General features: G+C 42.4%; 1 protein-coding gene across 2 annotated transcripts in view; it reads left to right on the top strand.

Annotated features, from left to right (window-relative positions):
- UNC13C (unc-13 homolog C) overlaps positions 1 to 23806 on the top strand; it is a gene marked incomplete at its 5' end in the record, with an annotated part of 390158 nt that overhangs the window by 94801 nt on the left and 271551 nt on the right. For both annotated transcript variants that reach the window (XM_084641195.1, XM_084641194.1), the window contains one exon: positions 22116 to 22187. In XM_084641195.1, coding sequence (XP_084497321.1) covers positions 22116 to 22187 — 72 coding nt within the window. The remainder of the gene's footprint in view (positions 1 to 22115; positions 22188 to 23806) is intronic.

Here is a 23806-nt window from a genome sequence, read left to right as displayed (position 1 = left end):
CAAATGGCTTGTTTTCGGCCGCGCAACACTTCCCGTTATTAAAACCCTGTTTTTCAGTTGCTCGTAACTTTATCAACTTTTAGCTATTTGGGCTGAAATTTTCCATGCTGGGTGTCTACCTCAGGCTGTATATTTTTGAAAAAATTCAGCCAAATTCATTCAGTCGCTTACAAAAACAAGGCTAGGAAAAAATGTTATTTTGCCCAGGTTACAAAATTCTGGCGACTTTTTTTTTTTTTGAGAAGTCTCCAAACTTTGAAGCAAGGAATTGCACTTTGGCAGGAGGATGGCTTTTATGCCAGTGATATGGTTTTTGTAGTCCCTGAGCAAACCCGTCCCCAAATGTGGTCAAGTTTATAAGATTTTAAAAAATTCCAGATTGCACATGCTCATTAGAGACTTGCTAGAGCTTCACAGCTAAATTCCCCCAAAATTCTGTTTCAACTGGGCATGCTCCAGCTTGGGACTGAATAGGACTTTCCTTTAAATTGTAGCTCTGGGTTGCCGTGGTCTGGGCCCTGGACTGGCCCTGGAACCAAGAGCAGGTAGTCTTAATTCTGGCATTTCCTGATATTTGAGTGTTTCACTTTGCAAACTTGATAATGTTCTTTTAACAGAGAGTGTGTGTGTGTGTATGTAATATTGTATTGTAAATCATTTTGTAGAAATTCAGAAAAATGGAAATTTACTTTACTTTAGCAATATCCTGTATATAAATGTCATTTTATTTCTCTATAAAGTATCACAGTGTAAAAACCAACATTCTTATCCAGGGGCTTCAATAATTTTTTATATATTTGATCCTTCCTTTGCGATCACTGAGGTAATATACCTTTTCATTGACATCACTTAACTAGAAAATATAACTGATATAAACTCTTGGAATCTGAGGTCTTTGCTCTCATTTACAGTTAGAAGCTCCTTTACACAGCAGTATAAAGGGGCCTTGGGATAAATGTGAATCAGGACCTGAAACTATATAACAAATCTCTCACAGGGTTTTAGTTTCCATTTTTACTCTTCAAAACTGAGATGAGCTTTTACAGCTTATGATGGGTTAGACTCACTTTCCATGAATTACTTTGCAGCCTTGTGTTTATTTTTGGTCTGTTAGCATGAATCTTTCACACAAAGCATGAAGCCCTTTGGTGGGAAAAAAAAAGTCCAGATTAGTTGCCAAGATAGGCTGGTAGACGTAGATTGAATACCATCTGTCATAAATATAAAGGGAAGGGTAAACCCCTTTGAAATCCCTCCTGGCCAGGGGAAAGCTCCTCTCACCTGTAAAGGGTTAAGAAGCTAAAGGTAACCTCGCTGGCACCTGACCAAAATGACCAATGAGGAGACAAGATACTTTCAAAAGCTGGGAGGAGGGAGAGAAACAAAGGGTCTGTCTGTGTCTGTCTGTAGTCGTCTTGGCCGGGGACAGAACAGGAATGGAGTCTTAGAACTTTTAGTAAGTAATCTAGCTAGGTATGTGTTAGATTATGATTTCTTTAAATGGCTGAGAAAAGAATTGTGCTGAATAGAATAACTATTTCTGTCTGTGTATCTTTTTTGTAACTTAAGGTTTTGCCTAGAGGGGTTCTCTATGTTTTTGAATCTAATTACCCTGTAAGATATATACCATCCTGATTTTACAGGGGGGATTTCTTTATTTCTATTTACTTCTATTTTTTATTAAAAGTCTTCTTGTAAAACACTGAATGCTTTTTCATTGTTCTCAGATCCAAGGGTTTGGGTCTGTGGTCACCTATGCAAATTGGTGAGGCTTTTTATCCAACATTTCCCAGGAAAGGGGGGGTGCAAGTGTTGGGAGGATTGTTCATTGTTCTTAAGATCCAAGGGTCTGGGTCTGTAGTCACCTAGGCAAATTGGTGAGGCTTTTTACCAAACCTTGTCCAGGAAGTGGGGTGCAAGGTTTTGGGAAGTATTTTGGGGGGAAGGATGCGTCCAAACAGCTCTTCCCCAGTAACCAGTATTAGTTTGGTGGTGGTAGCGGCCATTCCAAGGATAACGGGGGTAATATTTTGTACCTTGGGGAAGTTTTGACCTAAGCTGGTAAAGATAAGCTTAGGAGGTTTTTCATGCAGGTCCCCACATCTGTACCCTAGAGTTCAGAGTGGGGGAGGAACCTTGACATGGTGGCACAGTGGTGGGATTAACCTGAAATCATTTTGAGATCCAGTTGAGATTTTTTGAACTAGAAATACAGATTTTAAAAAGGAATTTTTAGGAAGTCCAGAAGGCAGCTTTGAAACTGAAAGCAGCTTGGTTTCTCTCTGCTTTGTGGCCAAGCAGAGACAAAAGGGGATTATCTTGTGAATTGCAGGTTTTCTTTGCCTGGAGGCAGGGTACTTAACTCCTGCAGGGAAATTCACAGTCTTCCAACCCAGAGGTTTTTTTTTTTTCTTTTCTTCCTAAAAGTAAATAGGGGGTGTGTGCTCTACCCATTTGCCTGGAGACAAAAGTGGCAGGGTTTTTTTTTTAGGATTTTGATTTTTTTTTTGTTTTACAAGGAGCACAGGTTTGAGAAGAAATTTTTTTTCTTCTTTGGGCTGGGTAAGCAGGTTTCCAAGTAGTTGGAGGTTTTTTGCTTTAATTTGGGCCCAGAGCAGAGACAAGGGAATTGTCTTTTTCTGTAGGCTGACAATCACTATCAGAGAATAGGTATTCTATTCCAGCACAGCAAAATTTTACAGCCAAGTTTTGTTTGTTTATTTCTAAACCTCGGGTGTAAAGTTAGTTAAAAACAGAGAGGTTAGAATGGCCAAATCCTCAGCTCGACTACAGCTGGAATTAGCCAAATTTCAGGCTGAGGAAAAACAAAGGGAACATGAAAGACAGATAGAACTCATGCGGCTGAAGGAGGAGGAGAAGGAAAAAGAGAGGAAGCATGTGGAGGAGATGGAGAGGATAAAGGCCCAGCAGAATATACCAACAAACCCTAGCAATCCTTCTCCAGGTACCACTTCCCATCCCAGAAGGTTCCCCACCTACAAGGCAGGTGATGATACTGAGGCCTTCTTAGAAAACTTCGAAAGGGCCTGCCTTGGGTACAACATCTCTACTGACCAATACATGGTAGAGCTGAGGCCGCAGCTCAGTGGACCCTTAGCTGAGGTGGCAGCTGAAATGCCTAAAGAACACATGAACAAGTATGAACTGTTTAAATCCAAGGCGAGAGTCAGAATGGGGATAACACCCGAGCAGTCTCGTCGGAGGTTCAGAGCCCTAAGGTGGAAACCAGACATGTCATTTACCCGACATGCCTACCACATTGTAAAACATTGGGATGCCTGGATATCAGGAGCAAGTGTTGAACCTCCAGTAAATTTGCCCTTCCTAATGCAAATGGAACAATTCTTAGAGGGTGTTCCTGAGGAAATAGAAAGATACATCCTAGATGGGAAACCCAAAACTGTAATTGAGGCAGGAGAGATTGGAGCCAGATGGGTGGAGGTGGCAGAGAAGAAGAAAACTGGTCGCAGTTGGAGCGGAGACCAGAAGGGACCACCCCAGACCACACCCTATTACCGGGGGCCGCCCAAAGCCCCACCTACCTCCCAAAGAACCCTCCAGACCCCTTATCGTCCCACCACCCCGTTCTCCAGCAACCCTCCTCGCCCCAGTGACCCGTCAGCTGGACGATGTTTTAAGTGTAACGAGCTGGGGCATGTAAAGGCCAACTGCCCCAAGAACCCCAACAGATTACAGTTCATTGCACCGGAATCACACCAGAGGTCCACAGGCCCAGATACCTCCCAGATACCCTTGGAGCGGAGGGAAACTGTGAGTGTGGGTGGGAAGAAGGTCACCGCGTGGAGGGACACCGGAGCACAAGTGTCAGCTATCCATGCTTCCTTAGTGGACCCCAATTTAATCAACCCAGAGATCCAAGTGACGATTCAACCCTTCAAGTCCAACTCTTTCAATTTGCCTACAGCCAAGTTGCCTGTCCAGTACAAGGGCTGGTCAGGAATGTGGACTTTTGCAGTCTATGATGATTATCCCATCCCCATGCTGTTGGGGGAAGACTTGGCCAATCATGTGAAGCAGGCCAAGAGGGTGGGAATGGTCACCCGCAACCAGGCTAAACAAGCCGTGAGGCCTAGCTCTGTTCCGGAAACTTCTATCAGGACCCAGTCAGAGGTGATGGACCTGGACCCCAGGCCAATGTCTGCAACAGCAGTAGTGGATCCAGTCCCAGAGACCCAGACGGAACCAGTCCCAGAACCGGAACCAGCCGAACAACCAACACCAGACCCCGTGTCAGCACTGAATCCAGTACTTGCAACCTCAACACCAGAGGGACCCACCGAACCTGAACTGGCAGCAGCCGATAACCCTACACAAGAGGCTCAGCCGGAGCCTGAATCCCAACATAGTGCACCAGCGGAGAGCGGTTCACAGTCAACAGAAACAGCTCCATCCCCTATATCGCTTCCAGAGGGACCAAGCCTAGGTCCACAATCCCATGAGGAACTGATGTCTCCAGCATCAAGGGAACAGTTCCAGACCGAACAGGAAGCAGATGAAAGCCTCCAGAGAGCTTGGACGGCGGCACGGAGCAACCCACCGCCTCTCAGCTCTTCTAATCGATCCAGGTTTGTTGTAGAAAGAGGACTTTTATACAAGGAAACTCTTTCTGGGGGACACCAGGAAGACTGGCATCCTCAGAGACAGTTGGTAGTTCCAACTAAATACCGGGCCAAGCTCTTGAGCTTAGCCCATGATCACCCTAGTGGCCATGCTGGGGTGAACAGGACCAAAGACCGTTTGGGGGGGTCATTCCACTGGGAGGGAATGGGCAAGGATGTTTCTACCTATGTCCAGTCTTGTGAGGTGTGCCAAAGAGTGGGAAAACCCCAAGACCAGGTCAAAGCTCCTCTCCAGCCACTCCCCATCATTGAAGTTCCATTTCAGCGAGTAGCTGCGGATATTCTGGGTCCTTTTCCGAAAAAGACACCCAGAGGAAAGCAGTACATACTGACTTTCATGGATTTTGCCACCCGATGGCCGGAAGCAGTAGCTCTAAGCAACACCAGGGCTAAAAGTGTGTGCCGGGCACTAGCAGACATTTTTGCCAGGGTAGGTTGGCCCTCCGACATCCTCACAGATGCAGGGACTAATTTCCTGGCAGGAACTATGAAAAACCTTTGGGAAGCTCATGGGGTAAATCACTTGGTTGCCACTCCTTACCATCATCAAACAAATGGCATGGTGGAGAAGTTTAATGGAACTTTGGGGGCCATGATACGTAAATTCGTAAATGAGCACTCCAATGATTGGGACCTAGTATTGCAGCAGTTGCTCTTTGCCTACAGAGCTGTACCACATCCCAGTTTAGGGTTTTCCCCATTTGAACTTGTATATGGCCGTGAGGTTAAGGGGCCATTGCAGTTGGTGAAGCAGCAATGGGAGGGATTTACACCTTCTCCAGGAACTAACATTCTGGACTTTGTAACCAACCTACAAAACACCCTCCGAACCTCTTTAGCCCTTGCTAGAGAAAACTTACAGGATGCTCAAAAAGAGCAAAAAGCCTGGTATGATAAACATGCCAGAGAGCGTTCCTTCAAAGTAGGAGACCAGGTCATGGTCTTAAAGGCGCTCCAGGCCCATAAAATGGAAGCATCGTGGGAAGGGCCATTCATGGTCCAGGAGCGCCTGGGAGCTGTTAATTATCTCATAGCATTCCCCACCTCCAACCGAAAGCCTAAGGTGTATCATATTAATTCTCTAAAGCCCTTTTATTCCAGAGAATTAAAGGTTTGTCAGTTTACAGCCCAGGGAGGAGACAACGCTGAGTGGCCTGAAGGTGTCTACTACGAAGGGAAATGTGCTGGTGGTGTGGAAGAGGTGAACCTCTCCATGACCCTTGGGCGTATGCAGCGACAGCAGATCCAGGAGCTGTGCACTAGCTACGCGCCAACGTTCTCAGCCACCCCAGGACTGACTGAACGGGCATACCACTCCATTGACACAGGTAATGCTCACCCAATTAGGGTCCAACCTTACCGGGTGTCTCCTCAAGCTAAAACTGCTATAGAACGGGAGATCCAGGATATGTTACAGATGGGTGTAATCCGCCCCTCTGAAAGTGCATGGGCATCTCCAGTGGTTCTAGTTCCCAAACCAGATGGGGAAATACGTTTTTGCGTGGACTACCGTAAGCTAAATGCTGTAACTCGCCCAGACAACTATCCCATGCCACGCACAGATGAACTATTAGAGAAACTGGGAAGGGCCCAGTTCATCTCTACCTTGGACTTAACCAAGGGGTACTGGCAGGTACCGCTAGATGAATCTGCCAAGGAAAGGTCAGCCTTCATCACACATCTCGGGCTGTATGAATTTAATGTACTCCCTTTCGGGCTGCGAAATGCACCCGCCACTTTCCAAAGACTTGTAGATGGTCTCCTAGCGGGATTAGGAGAATATGCAGTCGCCTACCTTGACGATGTGGCCATATTTTCGGATTCCTGGGCAGACCACCTGGAACATCTACAAAAAGTCCTTGAGCGCATAAGGGAGGCAGGACTAACTGTTAAGGCTAAGAAGTGTCAAATAGGCCTAAACAGAGTGACTTACCTTGGACACCAGGTGGGTCAAGGAACTATCAGCCCCCTACAGGCCAAAGTGGATGCTATCCAAAAGTGGCCTGTCCCAAAGTCAAAGAAACAGGTTCAATCCTTCTTAGGCTTGGCCGGTTATTACAGACGATTTGTACCGCACTACAGCCAAATCGCTGTCCCACTGACAGACCTAACCAAAAAGAAACAGCCAAATGCTGTTCAGTGGACCGGAAAGTGTCAGAAGGCCTTTAACAAGCTTAAAGCGACACTCATGTCTGACCCTGTACTAAGGGCCCCAGACTTTGACAAACCGTTCCTAGTAACCACAGATGCATCCGAGCGTGGTGTGGGAGCAGTTTTAATGCAGAAAGGACCTGATCAAGAATTCCACCCTGTAGTGTTTCTCAGCAAAAAACTGTCTGAGAGGGAAAGCAACTGGTCAGTCACTGAAAAAGAATGTTATGCCATTGTCTACGCTCTGGAAAAGCTACGCCCATATGTTTGGGGACGGCGTTTCCACCTGCAAACCGACCATGCTGCACTAAAGTGGCTTCACACCGTCAAAGAAACTAACAAAAAACTTCTTCGGTGGAGTTTAGCTCTCCAAGATTTTGATTTCGACATCCAACACATCTCAGGAGCTTCTAACAAAGTGGCTGATGCACTCTCCCGTAAAAGTTTCCCAGAATCAACTGGTTAAAATCGTCCTTGAGATGTGGAAAATATTGTTAGTCTTTATGTACTTGGTAGTATATTTAGAGATGCATGTGTCTTATTAACTCTGTTTTCCTAGAGCTCCAGGAAGAAATCCCAGCCAGTGTTTCACCCTAACTGAGATTTGGGGGGCGTGTCATAAATATAAAGGGAAGGGTAAACCCCTTTGAAATCCCTCCTGGCCAGGGGAAAGCTCCTCTCACCTGTAAAGGGTTAAGAAGCTAAAGGTAACCTCGCTGGCACCTGACCAAAATGACCAATGAGGAGACAAGATACTTTCAAAAGCTGGGAGGAGGGAGAGAAACAAAGGGTCTGTCTGTGTCTGTCTGTAGTCGTCTTGGCCGGGGACAGAACAGGAATGGAGTCTTAGAACTTTTAGTAAGTAATCTAGCTAGGTATGTGTTAGATTATGATTTCTTTAAATGGCTGAGAAAAGAATTGTGCTGAATAGAATAACTATTTCTGTCTGTGTATCTTTTTTGTAACTTAAGGTTTTGCCTAGAGGGGTTCTCTATGTTTTTGAATCTAATTACCCTGTAAGATATATACCATCCTGATTTTACAGGGGGGATTTCTTTATTTCTATTTACTTCTATTTTTTATTAAAAGTCTTCTTGTAAAACACTGAATGCTTTTTCATTGTTCTCAGATCCAAGGGTTTGGGTCTGTGGTCACCTATGCAAATTGGTGAGGCTTTTTATCCAACATTTCCCAGGAAAGGGGGGGTGCAAGTGTTGGGAGGATTGTTCATTGTTCTTAAGATCCAAGGGTCTGGGTCTGTAGTCACCTAGGCAAATTGGTGAGGCTTTTTACCAAACCTTGTCCAGGAAGTGGGGTGCAAGGTTTTGGGAAGTATTTTGGGGGGAAGGACGCGTCCAAACAGCTCTTCCCCAGTAACCAGTATTAGTTTGGTGGTGGTAGCGGCCATTCCAAGGATAACGGGGGTAATATTTTGTACCTTGGGGAAGTTTTGACCTAAGCTGGTAAAGATAAGCTTAGGAGGTTTTTCATGCAGGTCCCCACATCTGTACCCTAGAGTTCAGAGTGGGGGAGGAACCTTGACACCATCTGTATATATAAGTATCAACTAGCCCCTAATCACCATATTATCTGAATGCTCTTAAGTATTTTTAAAATAGAGATAACTATAACAGTCTCTTACACACCCTGTCTCCCTTCTCAGACTGTGGCATAATATCCTCTTATAACCTTTAATGAGGGAGGCCCTTTGACTGGACAGCAGGGAATACAAAACATAAATGTAGTAGGGAGGAGGCTCCCCCTTTCCCCCCCCCCAACACTGTCTTTGATTCTCTGCTTAACTATTGGCTAGGCAATGGGGAATGAAGCCAGCTGATTGGGTGCTGTTTGCCCTCCCCTCACTATTTAAACTAAACCCAGGCTTTTCTAAACCTCTTACCCTGGCCTCCCTCTCCTTAGTTGTAAATGAGGAGTTGTGTTGCTTATGATACTACAGGTCTGACCAATTACTCTTTTTAGGGATAAGGAAGGAATTTTACCTGTTTGATGTTCCTATAACGCTGTTATGATTACTGACTGGTTATAACTTGTGACCAGTGTCCGGTGACCAGTGGCTAAAAGAGCCAACTGCCAGAGGTAAATGAGACTCAGGATGGCACAGCTGGACCTTGCACATGGTGGGAAAGAGCTGGAAGTCTTTCAGGACTGAAGTTTCCCCCACCCAATCTTGTGACCCTTTACGTTTCTCTGTTGTCTGTTCATGCAGGTGATGATTTGAGTGATCTTTTGAGAAATTTGGGAGTCATTGCTGGTTACATTGACTTAAAGAAGATTATACAGTGTAAATTTCATACATATGTGAATTTAATTTCTTCCTTGTTTCTTGCTATTTGAGTGTCTCCCTTCATATACTTAAGGTCACTTGGTTAAGCGTTGACGTAGCATGAGTATGATACCAGAATGTTGGGTGAAACTTTTTTGATATAAAATTATTAATTCTTTATACTGTGGGACGGTTCTGATTTCTTAGGGAGAATTCCAGGTGTATTGATAAATCAGCATAAACCACAGGACTTGACTGAAACAATAGTCCATTGTCACCTTTTTTTATATAAATTTCTCTCCCATAAAAAAACCCCACATTTGTAGCAGCAAAACAGCAATGATAGTAGGATAGATATATCAAGATTTAAGACACTTATCAAACCAAGTGGGCCAGATCTCAGCTCATACTGACATAGTGACTTTGACTCCAGTGGAATAACACTAGTGTACAAAACCTAAGGTCTGGCCCTGTTTCCATATTACCTTGGAGTGCGATTATTTCACTTTCCGAGAGTATTCCTTAATTATTCATAAAGTAATTTAGGAAATCCTCTTCATATTAGCTTGTTAAATATTTAAGGAAAATCATATACTTCTTATATCTGCTTTATTGAAAAAATAAAATTTGAGATAAAGTGGAAAAAACAATGATTGTGATTAAATTAGTTCATTTCATACCTGTGTATTGCAGAACTTAAGAATTAGTTGTGAGTACATGGTGGTGGAGGTATTGGTAAAAACTTCCTTTTCTTGCTTTCATTCCCTTGTTGGACCTACCTTAATATTCAAGATGACCTCTGATGATGAAAAGGTCACACTCGGATGTCTGTGCTGCAGAAACAGATGGCAAGGGAGAATGAACTTTATTACAGTGGCTCTGAGTAGTAATGCTTTCATTAAAGCTGAGTTGCCATTTTCGTTCTCACCCTGGTTTCTGGGTTTAATACCAAAGCCCTGTCAAATGCTTCAAGATCAGGCATCAACTTTTTTTTTTTTAATAGAAAAATCGTAGGAAGGAGTTAAGTAAATTTGGGTGCCAGTTTGTTTTTTCAGGTGCTTTTTCCCTGTGCCGTAGAGCACGCACACACACACACGCACATATATATTGCAAACCACTAACCCAGGAACTTATCCTTGCAACAAAGCCCATTGCCAACTGTGCCCACATATCTATTCAGGGGACACCATCACAGGGCCTAATAACATCAGCCACACTATCAGAGGCTCGTTCACCTGCGCATCCACCAATGTGATATATGCCATCATGTGCCAGCAATGCCCCTCTGCCATGTACATTGGTCAAACTGGACAGTCTCTACGTAAAAGAATAAATGGACACAAATCAGATGTCAAGAATTATAACATTCATAAACCAGTCGGAGAACACTTCAATCTCTCTGGTCACGCAATCACAGACATGAAGGTCGCGATCTTAAAACAAAAAAACTTCAAATCCAGACTCCAGCGAGAAACTGCTGAATTGGAATTCATTTGCAAATTGGATACTATTAATTTAGGCTTAAATAGAGACTGGGAGTGGCTAAGTCATTATGCAAGGTAGCCTGTGTCCTCTTGTTTTTTCCTACCCCCCCCCCCCAGATGTTCTGGTTTAACTTGGATTTAAACTTGGAGAGTGGTCAGTTTGGATGAGCTATTACCAGCAGGAGAGTGAGTTTGTGTGTGTATGGGGGTGGGGGGATGTGAGAAAACCTGGATTTGTGCAGGAAATAGCCCAACTTGATTGTCATGCACATTGTGTAAAGAGTTGTCACTTTGGATGGGCTATCACCAGCAGGAGAGTGAATTTGTGTGGGGGGGTGGAGGGTGAGAAAACCTGGATTTATGCTGGAAATGGCCCACCTGATGATCACTTTAGATAAGCTATTACCAGCAGGACAGTGGGGTGGGAGGAGGTATTGTTTCATATTCTCTGTGTATATATAAAGTCTGCTGCAGTTTCCACGGTATGCATCCGATGAAGTGAGCTGTAGCTCACGAAAGCTTATGCTCAAATAAATTGGTTAGTCTCTAAGGTGCCACAAGTACTCCTTTTCTTTTTGCGAATACAGACTAACACGGCTGTTACTCTGAAACATTGCAAAGAATATAATTCAGATCTCCAAAGAAGTACATAAATTACCTTTTAATAGTTGAAACAGAACCTGTTTTGAAACTAGTTAGCTATTAAATGATGAAAACTAGCCTGTGGAGAACCTACTTTTGGTCACTTTCCCCTCGGCGTGAGTGCCCTGAAGAAACCTTTAAATTACCTAATAAAATATGGTTTGCTGATTGCTGAACAGCTACTCACATTTTTCTAGCTTTGAATTTTCTCTTTTCAGTTTTAATAGTCTAAAGCTTTATTCACAAGGCAAGCCAGATGTATTTTATTTTCTGACAATAATTGCATCTTTCCAAGCTGTTTTGGAGCTACTTCCACCACACCACATGTTATTACATAATATTCTTGTTTATCTGCACTTTAAACTTCAGATGGACCAAATCCTCCTTTATGATATTGGGACATATGTTAAGAGTGATACAAGTATTATAGTAAAGTTATTTAGTAAGGTAGTGTGTTGGTTGCCTATCTTCTCTCATTGGTCTGTGATACTTTTGGGCAATGGTATCTCTGTGTATTATTTTACTACATATGGGACCAAATCATGAAGATTTTACCCAAGACTTCTCTCTGAAGCTAGAAATTTCATGGCAGAATCAAATGTGGAAATGTTCACATACAGATTGTAATTGAATCCCATGTTAAATCGAGTAACACATTAATATTTGACAATAGCTGAGAATAATAAACAAACTAGGGAAATGCAACATCGATGGAGTTACTATAAAGTGGGTGCATAAGTGGTTGGAAAACCATTCTCAGAGATTAGTTATCAGTGGTTCACAATCATGCTGGAAGGGTATAATGAGTGGGGTCCCGCAGGGATCAGTTCTGGGTCGGTTCTGTTCAATATCTTTATCCAGTGATTTAGATAATGGCATAGAGAGTACACTTATAAAGTTTGCGGGTGATACCAAGTTGGGAGGGGTTGCAAGTGCTTTGGAGGATAGGATTATAATTCAAAGAATGATCTGGACAAACTGGAGAAATGGTCTGAAGTAACTAGGATGAAATTTAATAAGGACAAATACAAAGTACTCCATTTAGGAAGGAACAATCAATTGCACACATACACAATGGGAAATGCCGGCCTAGGAAGGTGTACAGCAGAAAGGGACCTGGGGATCATAGTGGACCACAAGCTAAATAAGAGTCAACAGTGTAACACTGTTGCAAAAAAAAGCAAACATCATTCTAGGACATATTAGCAGGAGTGTTATAAGCAAGACATGAGAAGTAATTCTTCCGCTCTACTCTGTGCTGATTAGACCTCAGCTGGATTATTGTGTCCAGTTCTGGGCACCACATTTCAGGAAAAGATGTGGACAAATTGGAGAAACTCCAGAGAAGAGCAACAAAAATGATTAAATGTCGAGAAAACATGACCTATGAGGAAAGATGGAAAAAAATGGGCTTGTTTAGTCTGGAAAAGAGAAGAATGAGAAGCGATATGACAACAGTTTTCAAGTACATTAAAAGTTTCTGACTAGGAGGAGAGAGAAGAATTGTTTTCTTAACCTCTGAGGATAATACAAGAAACAAAGGGTTTAAATTGAAGCAATGGAGGTTTAGATTGGACATTCGGAAAAATCTTCCTAACTGTCAGAGTGGTTAAGCACTGGAATAAATTGCCTATGGAGATAGTGAAATCTCCATCATTGGAGATTTTTTAAAGCGCAGGTTAGGCAAACACCTGTCAGGGATGGTCTAGATAATACTTAGCCTTGCCATGAGTGAAGGGGGCTGGTCTAGATGACCTCTCAAGGTCCCCTCTAGTCCTACGATTCTATGAATTTTGGCTAATAGGAACACTTACTAAGTTACTGTACATTGAGTTCAGAAAGAAAGGGGATGGTGGTAATACCATATCTGAAAGCATGACATCCATTAAAGTTGATGAGGGAAGTAGCTTGGCCAAAATCACTTGCAACTTAAATGGTCAAGTAAGTAAAACATCAGGTATGAGTAATTAGGTCAGGGCCAAAGCGATGTAACTCACACTGATTTGACAATCCGTTGGGTCTGAGAAGCAAGTGTACTTTATATATTCAGAGTGGGAGGGGTAATATATCACTGTGCTTACCTACATGCCTCCAGCTTTCATCCAGACCACACCACACGATCCATTGTCTATAGCCAAGCTCTACGATACAACCACATTTGCTCCTACCCCTCAGACAGAGACAAACACCTACAAGATCTCTATCAAGCGTTCTTACAATACAGTACCCACCTGCTGAAGTGAAGAAACAGATTGACAGAGCCAGAAAAGTACCCAGAAGTTACCTACTACAGGACAGGCCCAACAAAGAAAATAACAGAACGCCACTAGCCATCACCTTCAGCCCCCAACTAAAACCTCTCCAATGCATCATCAAGGATCTACAACCTTTCCTGAAGGACGACCCATCACTCTCACAGATCTTGGAAGACAGGCCAGTCCTTGCTTACAGACAGCCCCCCAACCTGAAGCAAATACCAGCAACCACGCACCACACAACAAAACCACTAACCCAGGAACCTATCCTTGAAATAAAGCCCATTGCCAACTGTGTCCACATATCTATTCGGGGACACCATCATAGGGCCTAATCACATCAGCCACACTATCAGAGGCTCATTCACCTGCACATCTACCAATGTGATATACGCCATCATGTGCCAGCAATACCCCTCTGCTATGTACATTGGTCAAACTGGACAGTCTCTACGTAAAAGAATAAATGGACACAAATCAGATGTCAAGAATTATAACATTCAAAAACCAGTTGGAGAACACTTCAATTTCTTTGGGCACTCGATTACAGACCTAAAAGTGGCAATTCTTCAACAAAAAAACTTCAAAAACAGACTCCAGCGAGAGACTGCTGAATTGGAATTAATTTGCAGACTGGATACAATTAATTTAGGCTTGAATAGAGACTGGGAGTGGATGGGTCATTACACAAAGTAAAACTATTTCCCCATGTTTATACGCCTCCCTCCCCCCCGCTGTTCCTCAGACGTTCTTGTCAACTGCTGGAAATAGCCCACCTTGATTATCACTACAAAAGGTCTCCCCCTCCCCCCGCTTTCCTGCTGGTAATAGCTCACCTTACCTGATCACTCTTGTTACAGTGTGTATGGTAACACCCATTGTTTCATGTTCTCCATGTATATAAATCTCCCCACTGTATTTTCCACTGCATGCATCCGATGAAGTGAGCTGTAGCTCACCAAAGCTTATGCTCAAATAAATTTGTTAGTCTCTAAGGTGCCACAAGTACTCCTTTTCTTTTTGTGGATACAAACTAACACGGTTGCTACTCTGAAATATAGCAGGAAAAGTAATTAGCTGGTAGGTGTCAGATAAAACATGCTTCTCTACTTTAACATTGACCCACATCATGCCCAGTACTTTCATGGGTCAAATTAAGCCCTGGTATGAGAGGAAACTATTCCCATTTGCTTTCTTCCCAATCCCTTATAGCTGAGTTGAATTTGGCCCAGCAGAATGCTGAATTAGTGCAAATTATACTCATTTTACACACACACCGAGCCAGTTACTTTAGCTACTGGGAGGGAGACTTCAGAGCATCTATCACAGTGGGGAGAGGTTATAATATCTGGAAAAAGAAGGAAGCAGAGGGCCTGAGAGCTAAGAGGAAATGGAGGGAAGAATGAGATAAGGGGTTTTTTTAACTGATGAGGGAAAGCTTGGATCCATGGGGGAGGAACTATCTCTCTCTCTCATGAGTATGTGTACATGTGGGTTTATACACCAATCTACAATGTTGTGAATCTTTTTCTTGTTCCTTGCTTAATTATGGCAAGGCCTGTCTACTAGGTACCTGCAAATGTTCTGGTATTTCATCTTGTCTTTAGGTGAATGCTTCAGAACCTTTGCTAAGGACCTTCCCACTACCCTTGTTGTTAATTTCACATTTCTGTAGTATAATTCTTGTGGGCCTAGTGCACTGTCAACTTTTAATATTTTTAATTGCCTAATTATCTGCTCTGTTGCAATGGCAAAGCCTCTGAACGTCTCACATTGCTCTCCAAGAAAATATATCTAAGTTCTTTGAAAGCTGCCTTCCGCTTATAGTGGGAATATCCATTTAGGCCCCAGGCACTGCCATTTTCTCCTGCCCCTCAAGGCCACAGCTGTCCTGTTGTAGGCATACTTGCTTTTTATGTATTTCAATAACTTCCCAGTGATCACAGATAATTATTTTAATTCCATTTACTCTTGTTACCTTTTTTGTTAAATACTTTGACTCTATTATTTTTAGTCCCTCCCCCAAACAGTTTACAATCGGAGGCTCCAGTCCTGCAACTAATATCATCTGCCTATGTGTGAGGCCTCATTGACTTCAATGGAGCTCTACATTGGCGTTCCAGGACACCCACATGCTATCAGTTGCAGAACTGAGTCCTAAACAGACAAAAGGTGGATGGAAAGGGATGCACCGTGCAAGCCGAGTGATTGGCAAACCTCATATAAATTCCATGGTTGTGTTGTGTTTGTGTTTGTTTTGTTTGTTAGGGGTGGGTATTTATTTTGAGATTTATTTACATACCTACATGAAATGTATAATGGGCCAGGTGTGGGGCAAAAAGGAAAGGCAGGAGGGGATTAATTAATAAGAAACACCTAAAACAACATTGCAGACATTGTGAGGTAGGGGGCATAGAAGAGAAAAGAAGCAGGCAGAAAGGGTGAGGAGGAATATGGAGATCAGTGAGATTGCGATTGACAGCAAAAGATTTGTGAGGAGGAAACACAGCCAATCAATAGAGGGGAAAGAATATCTGTACCAATTGAAGGAGAGGGAGTCTGAGGTATCACCGCTGTCCAGAGGCTGCTAGAATAAGTTACTGGCATCTTCCTGGCTAGAGGACGGGTGGGGCGGCAGGGCCCATCTGCCCCTAGATAGTGATGGTGCTCTCAGAGGAGGCATGATTGCAAAGGTCCAGCAGGCAATGGGAAAATGGGGGTCCTGGCTGCACTTCAGCTCTCTTCTCCACCAACCCATGTGTTCCAGGAGGTTGCAAGTGTCTTTAAACTTCACTGCTGTCTTAGTTGTCCAACAGACCTCTTTCCTTTATGTCATCACAACAGGCAGCTTTAGTCACCCCCATGACTTTTCATTGAACATTTTAATTGTTGTTTAATTCTAATCCCAACATGCTTCCCATCACTACTTTTCAGAGTTTCTGCTATTATAACATCTTGTATAATTGTTTTTATTATTTAAGACCTGAGGCCAAAGTCAGAGGTGATGTATAAGTTGCTCATTAGTCTGGGGGTGGGGATAACGGGGAATGCGCAAGTGAGTATAAGACTAGGTTGTTGTAACTTACATACCAAGGAGCTGAGAGAAGGTATAAAAAAAAGCACAAGTTAAAATAGATGGTGTCCTACTTTAACTAATACTTTCATACACCTTCTGCTAGTTGCTTTTTCTTCTATGCCCTTCTCTCTCAGAATTTAGCATGCAAATAACACCTGCATAGATTCCTGTACCCTGAGTGGACCAAATTCACAGATGGTAATGGTAAGATGCAAGTTGGTATTTGGACGTGAGTGTACGAGAGTCTGGTGATCTAACTTACATACCAAGGGTGCTAGACAAAAGGTGTATATTAGACCCACTTATTTGGATGTGCCTCTTAATTTGGCTTCAGGTCTGATATCAGCTATGTTAGTTGATGCGCATATAGAGATCAAACCAATTCTTTATTACCTCCTTCTAGTTTTTCTTTCCATATATAGGCCATTAAAATTTCTCAGTATGAGGACTCTTGGCCATTTCATGCTTTCAAAACATTTTTTCTATCAGTTTATATCCTAACTGTTGTTCATGATGTATAGCATATCCTTTTCTTTCCTACTTCTCTTATATCCAGGCCATTGCCAAATCCTGCTGTGTCTTTCTCCACAGCATTTCCATTATTCATCCCTTCCTTTCCATTCCTTCTGCCAAGATGATAGTCCATGCTCTGGTAATGTGTTGTCTTGGCCTATTCCTCACTTCTTGATTTCAGCACTGGTCCCCACCCCATCCCCCCCAACCCCTCCAGCCCCTCCCCACTCCTGCCGCCCTTCATTCCCTGTCTACTCAATTGCAGAGCTCTCTATAACTCTCTCTCTGACCCCATCTTCTCCTCCATCCCCCCCTCTGCATTCCACACATGCTTTTTCTCCTGAATATGCCCTTTGTCTCCTTTGGCCAGTCCAGAATTCCTGCTGCTCTGTATGTTGGATCAGTATCCTGGTCTTAACAGAGGACATACTCCTTCCATGGAGCAAGTCTAATAACTTTTAGAGGAAAACTAGGTTTTTTTTTCTACCTCCTATCCCTATTGATGCTCCCACTGCTCACTCCTCTTCTTATGAAGTTCTTCCCATTTGCTCCCCCTCTTTTTGAGGCTCCAGCTGCTAAAAAAAGAAAAACATACTCATTGCTGATTCTTTCATGTCTGGCCACATGGTTCCCACCTCCTAGGGTCTGGCTAGGAGTCTCACTGCCTCCTTTCAAAAAATATCCTAAAAGGCCACCTGCTCCATGAATCATTCCATCTTCAAGGTTTCTACTCTATTCTATATTTGTTCTCTATTGTAGGATATTAATGACTTTTTGTGCTTTTTATAGTATGTCTACACCAGAAAGAAAGACCCACAGCAGTGAGTCTCAGAGACTGGGTCAGGTGATTTGGGCTGCACTGCAGGGCTAAAAATAGCAGTGTAGACATTCAGGCTCAGGCTGGAGCCCAGGTTCTGAAACCCAGCCCAAGCCTGAATGTCTACACTGCTATTTTTAGCCCTATAGCAGGAGCCCCGTGAGCCCAAGTCAGTTGACCCAGGCTCTGAGACTTGTTACCACAGAGTTTGTCTTGCTGTATAGACACATCCTGAGACTGTAAGTTCTTCATAGCAGGCCTGTCTACTTGTTGAATGCTCCTTTAGTACAGCACAACATATTCTGACAGTGCTTCATAAATAAAATTAATCCCTATAATAACTTTGCTCACTGAAATCTTGCTAAGCTCTGTTCATTAGGACTCTTCACTTTTGCTCCTTTCTCACAAATCCCTCTTGATCAGGATATGCAGGAAAACGAGGACAGACAGAGGAATGGTTTAAAGCAGGCTGTTATTAACTTAACATTGGGGAAGGGCACTCTCTCTGCCCTGGGTCCCTCTGACGCATCTAAGTGGGTCACAGAGTCATAGAGTTAAAGGGACCACTAGATCTGTGATCTCCCATCTACTCTACTTACCACCCACACACTAAATCCAACAACTGAAATTAGATCAAAGTATTACAGCCCACAGAAAACTTAGACTATTATGTGCCAGAGGCGGAGAATAGGAGGGACAGAAGTGCACAAATGCTCAAGGCCCCTGCAATGTCAGGAAATGGATTAAGTCAGATACACCCAAATAATCCTGGCAAATGACTCACATGCGGCACAGGGAGGTGAAAAAACATCCAGGTCACTGTTGATCTGACTTGGGGGAAAGTTCCTTCCCATCCCCACATGCAGCAATCAGTCAGACCCTGAGCACATGAGCAAAAACCAGCCAGACAAGCTCCCAGCGCCACCTCAGAGGGCTGTCTCTCACTGTCCAGTGTCCCATTTCCAGCCATGGCAATCTCTGGTGCTTCCGAGGAAGAAGACGAAATCCCCTCAGAATACTTGAGGCAGGAGGGCAAATTCCTTCCTGACCCCTGTAGTGGGCTGGCTGCAGTCCTGAAACATGCTTTCAGGAACATAAGACATAAACCACAAGTGAGCCCCAGGGCTATTGACCCTGCTCCCATCATACACTTGTACTTATACATTCGTCCAGTTCTTTCATAAAACAAATTAAGTTGTTTGGCCGCAACAGCTGTTCCAGAACCTCACCCCCTGATGGTTGGAAACCTAATTTTCAGCACAGAGTTACAGGGTTTCTACGATATAACCCATAAATCTGTTACCCCTGCAAGGCCTTTTATCCACACTGGCCACTAGAGGTGTCAGCAATTAATTTGGTTGGACCCCAACCTCCATTATGACTTGAGGCACAGTTCTGAGCAAGGGATAATAGGTTAACTGTGCAACTCCTGGAGTAGGCCTGGGAGAGTTTGTGCCTCACAGATACCCCATTAAAGCAAATTCCCTCCTTGCTTCCCTTTTTTTCTCTAATAGCAAATAACACCACTCCCTATACTGGCTCATCTGCACTGGCTGGTGCATTGTTGCAGGTCATAGTAAACATTCCATCCACTCGCTGCCCTACATGCTCACAGCTGAGGTTCTTACTCTCCTTACACTCCTGCACTAATGCATAATCCAAGTCACTGTCTAGCCCAAAATGAGTAGCAGCACATATTGTGAAATGAAAAGCAGTGTCTTGTTTTGTAAGCAGACGAGACTTAAAGGTTAGCGGTCACAACTATGAAGGGAACTTTCTGCAAGCAACTTAGCGTAACTGATCACTCTCCGGGCTTTAAAAAAAGAAATCCTGCTAGCAAACCAACAAAATACGTGTATTTAGCCTGCTAATTCCTGTCTGAGTCCTTTATACTCTGGAGCTCCATTGGCTACCAGTGGAAGTTGTTGCCTGCCCACACATAGCTTCATAACAAATTTTGGCTACTCTTTCTCTTCTCTGATTTGTCAGCCCACAGTATGAAGCGTTGTCACAGTAAGTTTGAAAAGCAAAACCTGGGAGATATTTAAATCGTCCCTATCATAAACATTCTATTTTATCAGCTTCACCAGCACACACATTTTCAATGTGCCCTATTTATAGAAATAAAAGAGAGAGATGGCAACAGACAGGCAGACCGAATTATTTAGTTATTCATGACTAGCTAAGAAAATTAATTGAATGAATCTCACAGGTTAGGTAAATTGCTGAGAGTTTAAGAAATAAAAAAGATTGCTTGGCCCATCTGTTAACTGTAATAGGATAGTGATGAAGCAAATCAAATATTTCCATGCCAAGGTCTTTTTCTTACACCATAATTAGTTTCACAAGATTAATATTTTTATATCTCTCTGCAAGTTTAATTATTATCGAGGGAAACTTGTTGAAAATTGGATGACTAGACCAGCAGGAGAAAGTAAACATTTAAAAAGTTAAAATGAACAGTCTTAATGTACAAAAATCCATTTCAAATTATCTCTAAGTTCAAAATTAAACTGGAAAGAATCTCAAGTTTTCACTCCAGCCAAAACTTCATGGGCCAGCTCCTCAGCTGGTTTAAATTGGTGTGCTTGTGGTCCAATATGTGGTCACCAAAACATATAGTGTAGTAGGCACAATGGTTTAAATTAAGGAGCTCAGAGGGAAAAATATTTCCTGGAATTTCTGCAAAAATGAATTATAGAGACCGAGCAGGCAGCAACGTGAACATCCCAATCAGGGCAATAGACTTGAGGGTCTGTGAGGGCTCTGAGGGCTCTAATTGTTCATCCTTAACACACTAGCCCACAAGAAAAGAGGTGCATGACAAGGCAGAGGCTGGGTAAGAGAAGCGAGGTGATAGAAGCCTTCAGACACTCCTGGAATGATTTACTTTGACTGGGAAGGGAATGCTTTAGCTCAGCTTCCGTGGTAACAATATTTTACAGTGATGCAAGGGTATTACTGCTGGGATTTTGTGTAGTGGAATAAATCCTGTATATTCCCCCAAGAATGAAAGGGGCCTTCTGGCTCTAGGACTGATACAGTTCTACTACACAATAGTGCCGGCAGTATTTGTGGAGGCTGTGTGTGCTGCCTAATACCTCACAAGGCTTATTTCTGTGGTTAATTGTTAAGGACCCATTTTAGGTGATCACAATAGCAATAAAGAATGCACCCAGGCACTGGGATAGCATGTAGCCACCTTGTTTTTTATATAAAAGATTTTGTTTGTTTGTTTGTTTGTTTGTTTTACCTGCTTTTGCATGTGCCGTTTTGGAGCTGATGGGTAGAAGTAAGCCACATCAGCAATCAGCAAGGTCTTAAGTGCAAATCTTTACTGGCTTACTACTGCCAGGTGCTGAGCACCCTTAATGCCCATTTTACCCATTGGAATGCACTCACGGAAGTGCTCAGTGCGATGCAGAATGGATCCCTACCGTAACTCCAGATAAGTTACCATAAATCAAACCAAACATGACACCAGACACTCCCCCTACCCGGGTTTCATCCCAGTCTTCAGAACCCAGCAGCCATTCTTATAGCCTCTATTCTGAATAGCTGGCCAAAGAGAGAGGAAGAAGGGAGATAGAGTTAATCCTTTCCTAGCTGAAGAGCATTTTCACTCTACCCTGACCCTTTCAGAATGCTGAGTGAATATTGTTGGCTTCTTTGATAAAGACTTATTTTCTTTTTCTGTCATAAAGTTTTCTGCAGCATCTTTTGGGAAAGGGAAATATTTCTCACACACACACAAATGTTAAAAATGGTCAGTGACTTAAAAAAAGAATGATTCAGGCTGGCAACTTGAATTCTAAGCCCAGTGCAAAATAATCTCCAAATTGCTGCAGACGTGTCCTGCTACCACATTAGTGCAGGATGCCTGTCCTTGTAGCATATGAATTTGCTTGGCAAAGCGGAAAAATAGAGACAGCCTGTGGGTTAAAAAAACTGAGCCGTAAAACCCTGAATAACAGGTTTTATATTAGGAGTGGCAGTTCGGCTAGGCACTGCCAATAGAAACAATAATGATTGTTGGAAAGTGTGCTTCCATTATGTACTGTAACATTAAAAGTTCTGTGCAGTAAACAATAACTGAAATTTATTCATCACTTTGTTACAATTTTGCTTAAACTCACATAGAATAACATTATCAACCCCTCTTTTTTCCATTAAATTCTATAGTTAGTATTACAGGTGTATTTGATAACTTTTTTTGTGTTCACTTTAAACAGACACTTGCTGCCCGAAAGTCTGGTATATCCCTGGCCATGGTTATCCGGACTTCCATAAACAATGAAGAAATGGTAAGTGCTTTACAGTGGAAGTTGTGTTCATTTAAATAATGAAGAAACTTTGATAGAGCTATTTGAACATCTATTATTAATGTTATGCAAAAGATAATGATGTTGAAAATTTTGTTTCGTCTTGACTGGGCATTTTGATAGTATTGCTGTTTATTTATTTATATATTTTCTGGAAGCACCAAGATGTTCTTCCCTATACAAGTGCCCTGTGTTGCTATGTGCTTTACAAACATATAGAAAGACATGGTCCCAAAAGCAAATTTTACAGTCTAAGAAAAAAACAGCCAGCAAATCTCAAAAGTAAGGGACATCTAAATGTACTGTTTGTCTCATACAAACCCAGGGCTTTTTGCCTTCATTAGAGCAAAATAAATAAGAAATGCTAAATTAGGCTCTTAGGATCGTATATTTATCTTAAAATAATAAATGGCCCGTTATTTTAGACTTCATAATATGTAGTTTGGTCTAATATATTGCTTCTTAATATATTGGTCTAAGCATCTGGTATGGAAAACCTGGATTCCTTGAACAATTGGTTCAAACCTCTTCAGAAGTCATTCAGTCCTTTGTCATTCCAGGATAGAATAAACTGATTTCGTGCCATTTACTATGTGGGGACTTTTAGATGAGACAATTAAAAAAAAAACAAAAACCCAAGGTCCTGTCTGATATGACAGGACAATATTGATCTTTTATTCTTTTTCATAAGAGCAGAGATTGATTCTAAACTTCTAAATTTTCCCTTCCCCCTCTGCTATGCAACCTGGCTAGTTAAGCAGCCTGGCTTGTTCTTACAGGATAAAAGGTGTTACATAAATGTAAGAAAAGGAGGACTTGTGGCACCTTAGAGACTAACAAATTTATTTGAACATAAGCTTTCGTGAAAGCTTATGCTCAAGTAAATGTGTTTTAGTCTCTAAGGTGCCACAAGTACTCCTTTTCTTTTTGAGAATACAGACTAACAGGGCTGCTACTCTGAAACCTGTCATAAATGTAAGAGATTATTATCTCTAAGAGTTTTTGTTTGGTCTGTCTTTCTGAATCATTCCAGTCTGGCATTTAACCCGTATGTATATTTTTGCAGATTTAGAGCAGTGGGGGGGGAAAGCCTGGGTTGATTTAATTTGGTCTGTCATGACTCTCACTTGAAATGGGTCATGAGAGACATTTTTATTTTATAAAACATTTATTTTATGTGCATTCTGTTTATGGGAAACTGTCATTTTAAAGATGTTTAACAGTGCTATAAACAGGATTTTGACAAGTGCCTACTGCCTTTCCATGCCTGTTACACTTTGTTATGTCATAGTTTACCCATTGGATTAGATTGCAAGGACCACGTGTAATTTTTCACTACTGATAGGCATCTAGCAGCCTTTTGGTTACAATAAAAATAATCACCAATAATAAGAAGTGTAGTGGTATATGGTGGACTAGAATAATTATTTCCCACATAAACTTACAGTGACAATCACATTCTGATAATCTGGCCATAACCATTTCCCACCAGTATTTTGCAAAAGAGGGTTGTTTTAGTCAAGAACACAATAGATGTCATTCTCTCCATGGAGATTTGAAGTGTAATGCGAGTAATTTTGCCTGGCTAAACCTAGCATGAT

This window comes from Lepidochelys olivacea, assembly GCF_965140295.1.
Source record: "Lepidochelys olivacea isolate rLepOli2 genome assembly, chromosome: 10".
NCBI classification, from domain to species: domain Eukaryota; kingdom Metazoa; phylum Chordata; order Testudines; family Cheloniidae; genus Lepidochelys; species Lepidochelys olivacea.
The sequence above is the reverse complement of the archived record's forward strand: the minus strand, read 5'-3'. Positions and strand labels throughout refer to the sequence as shown.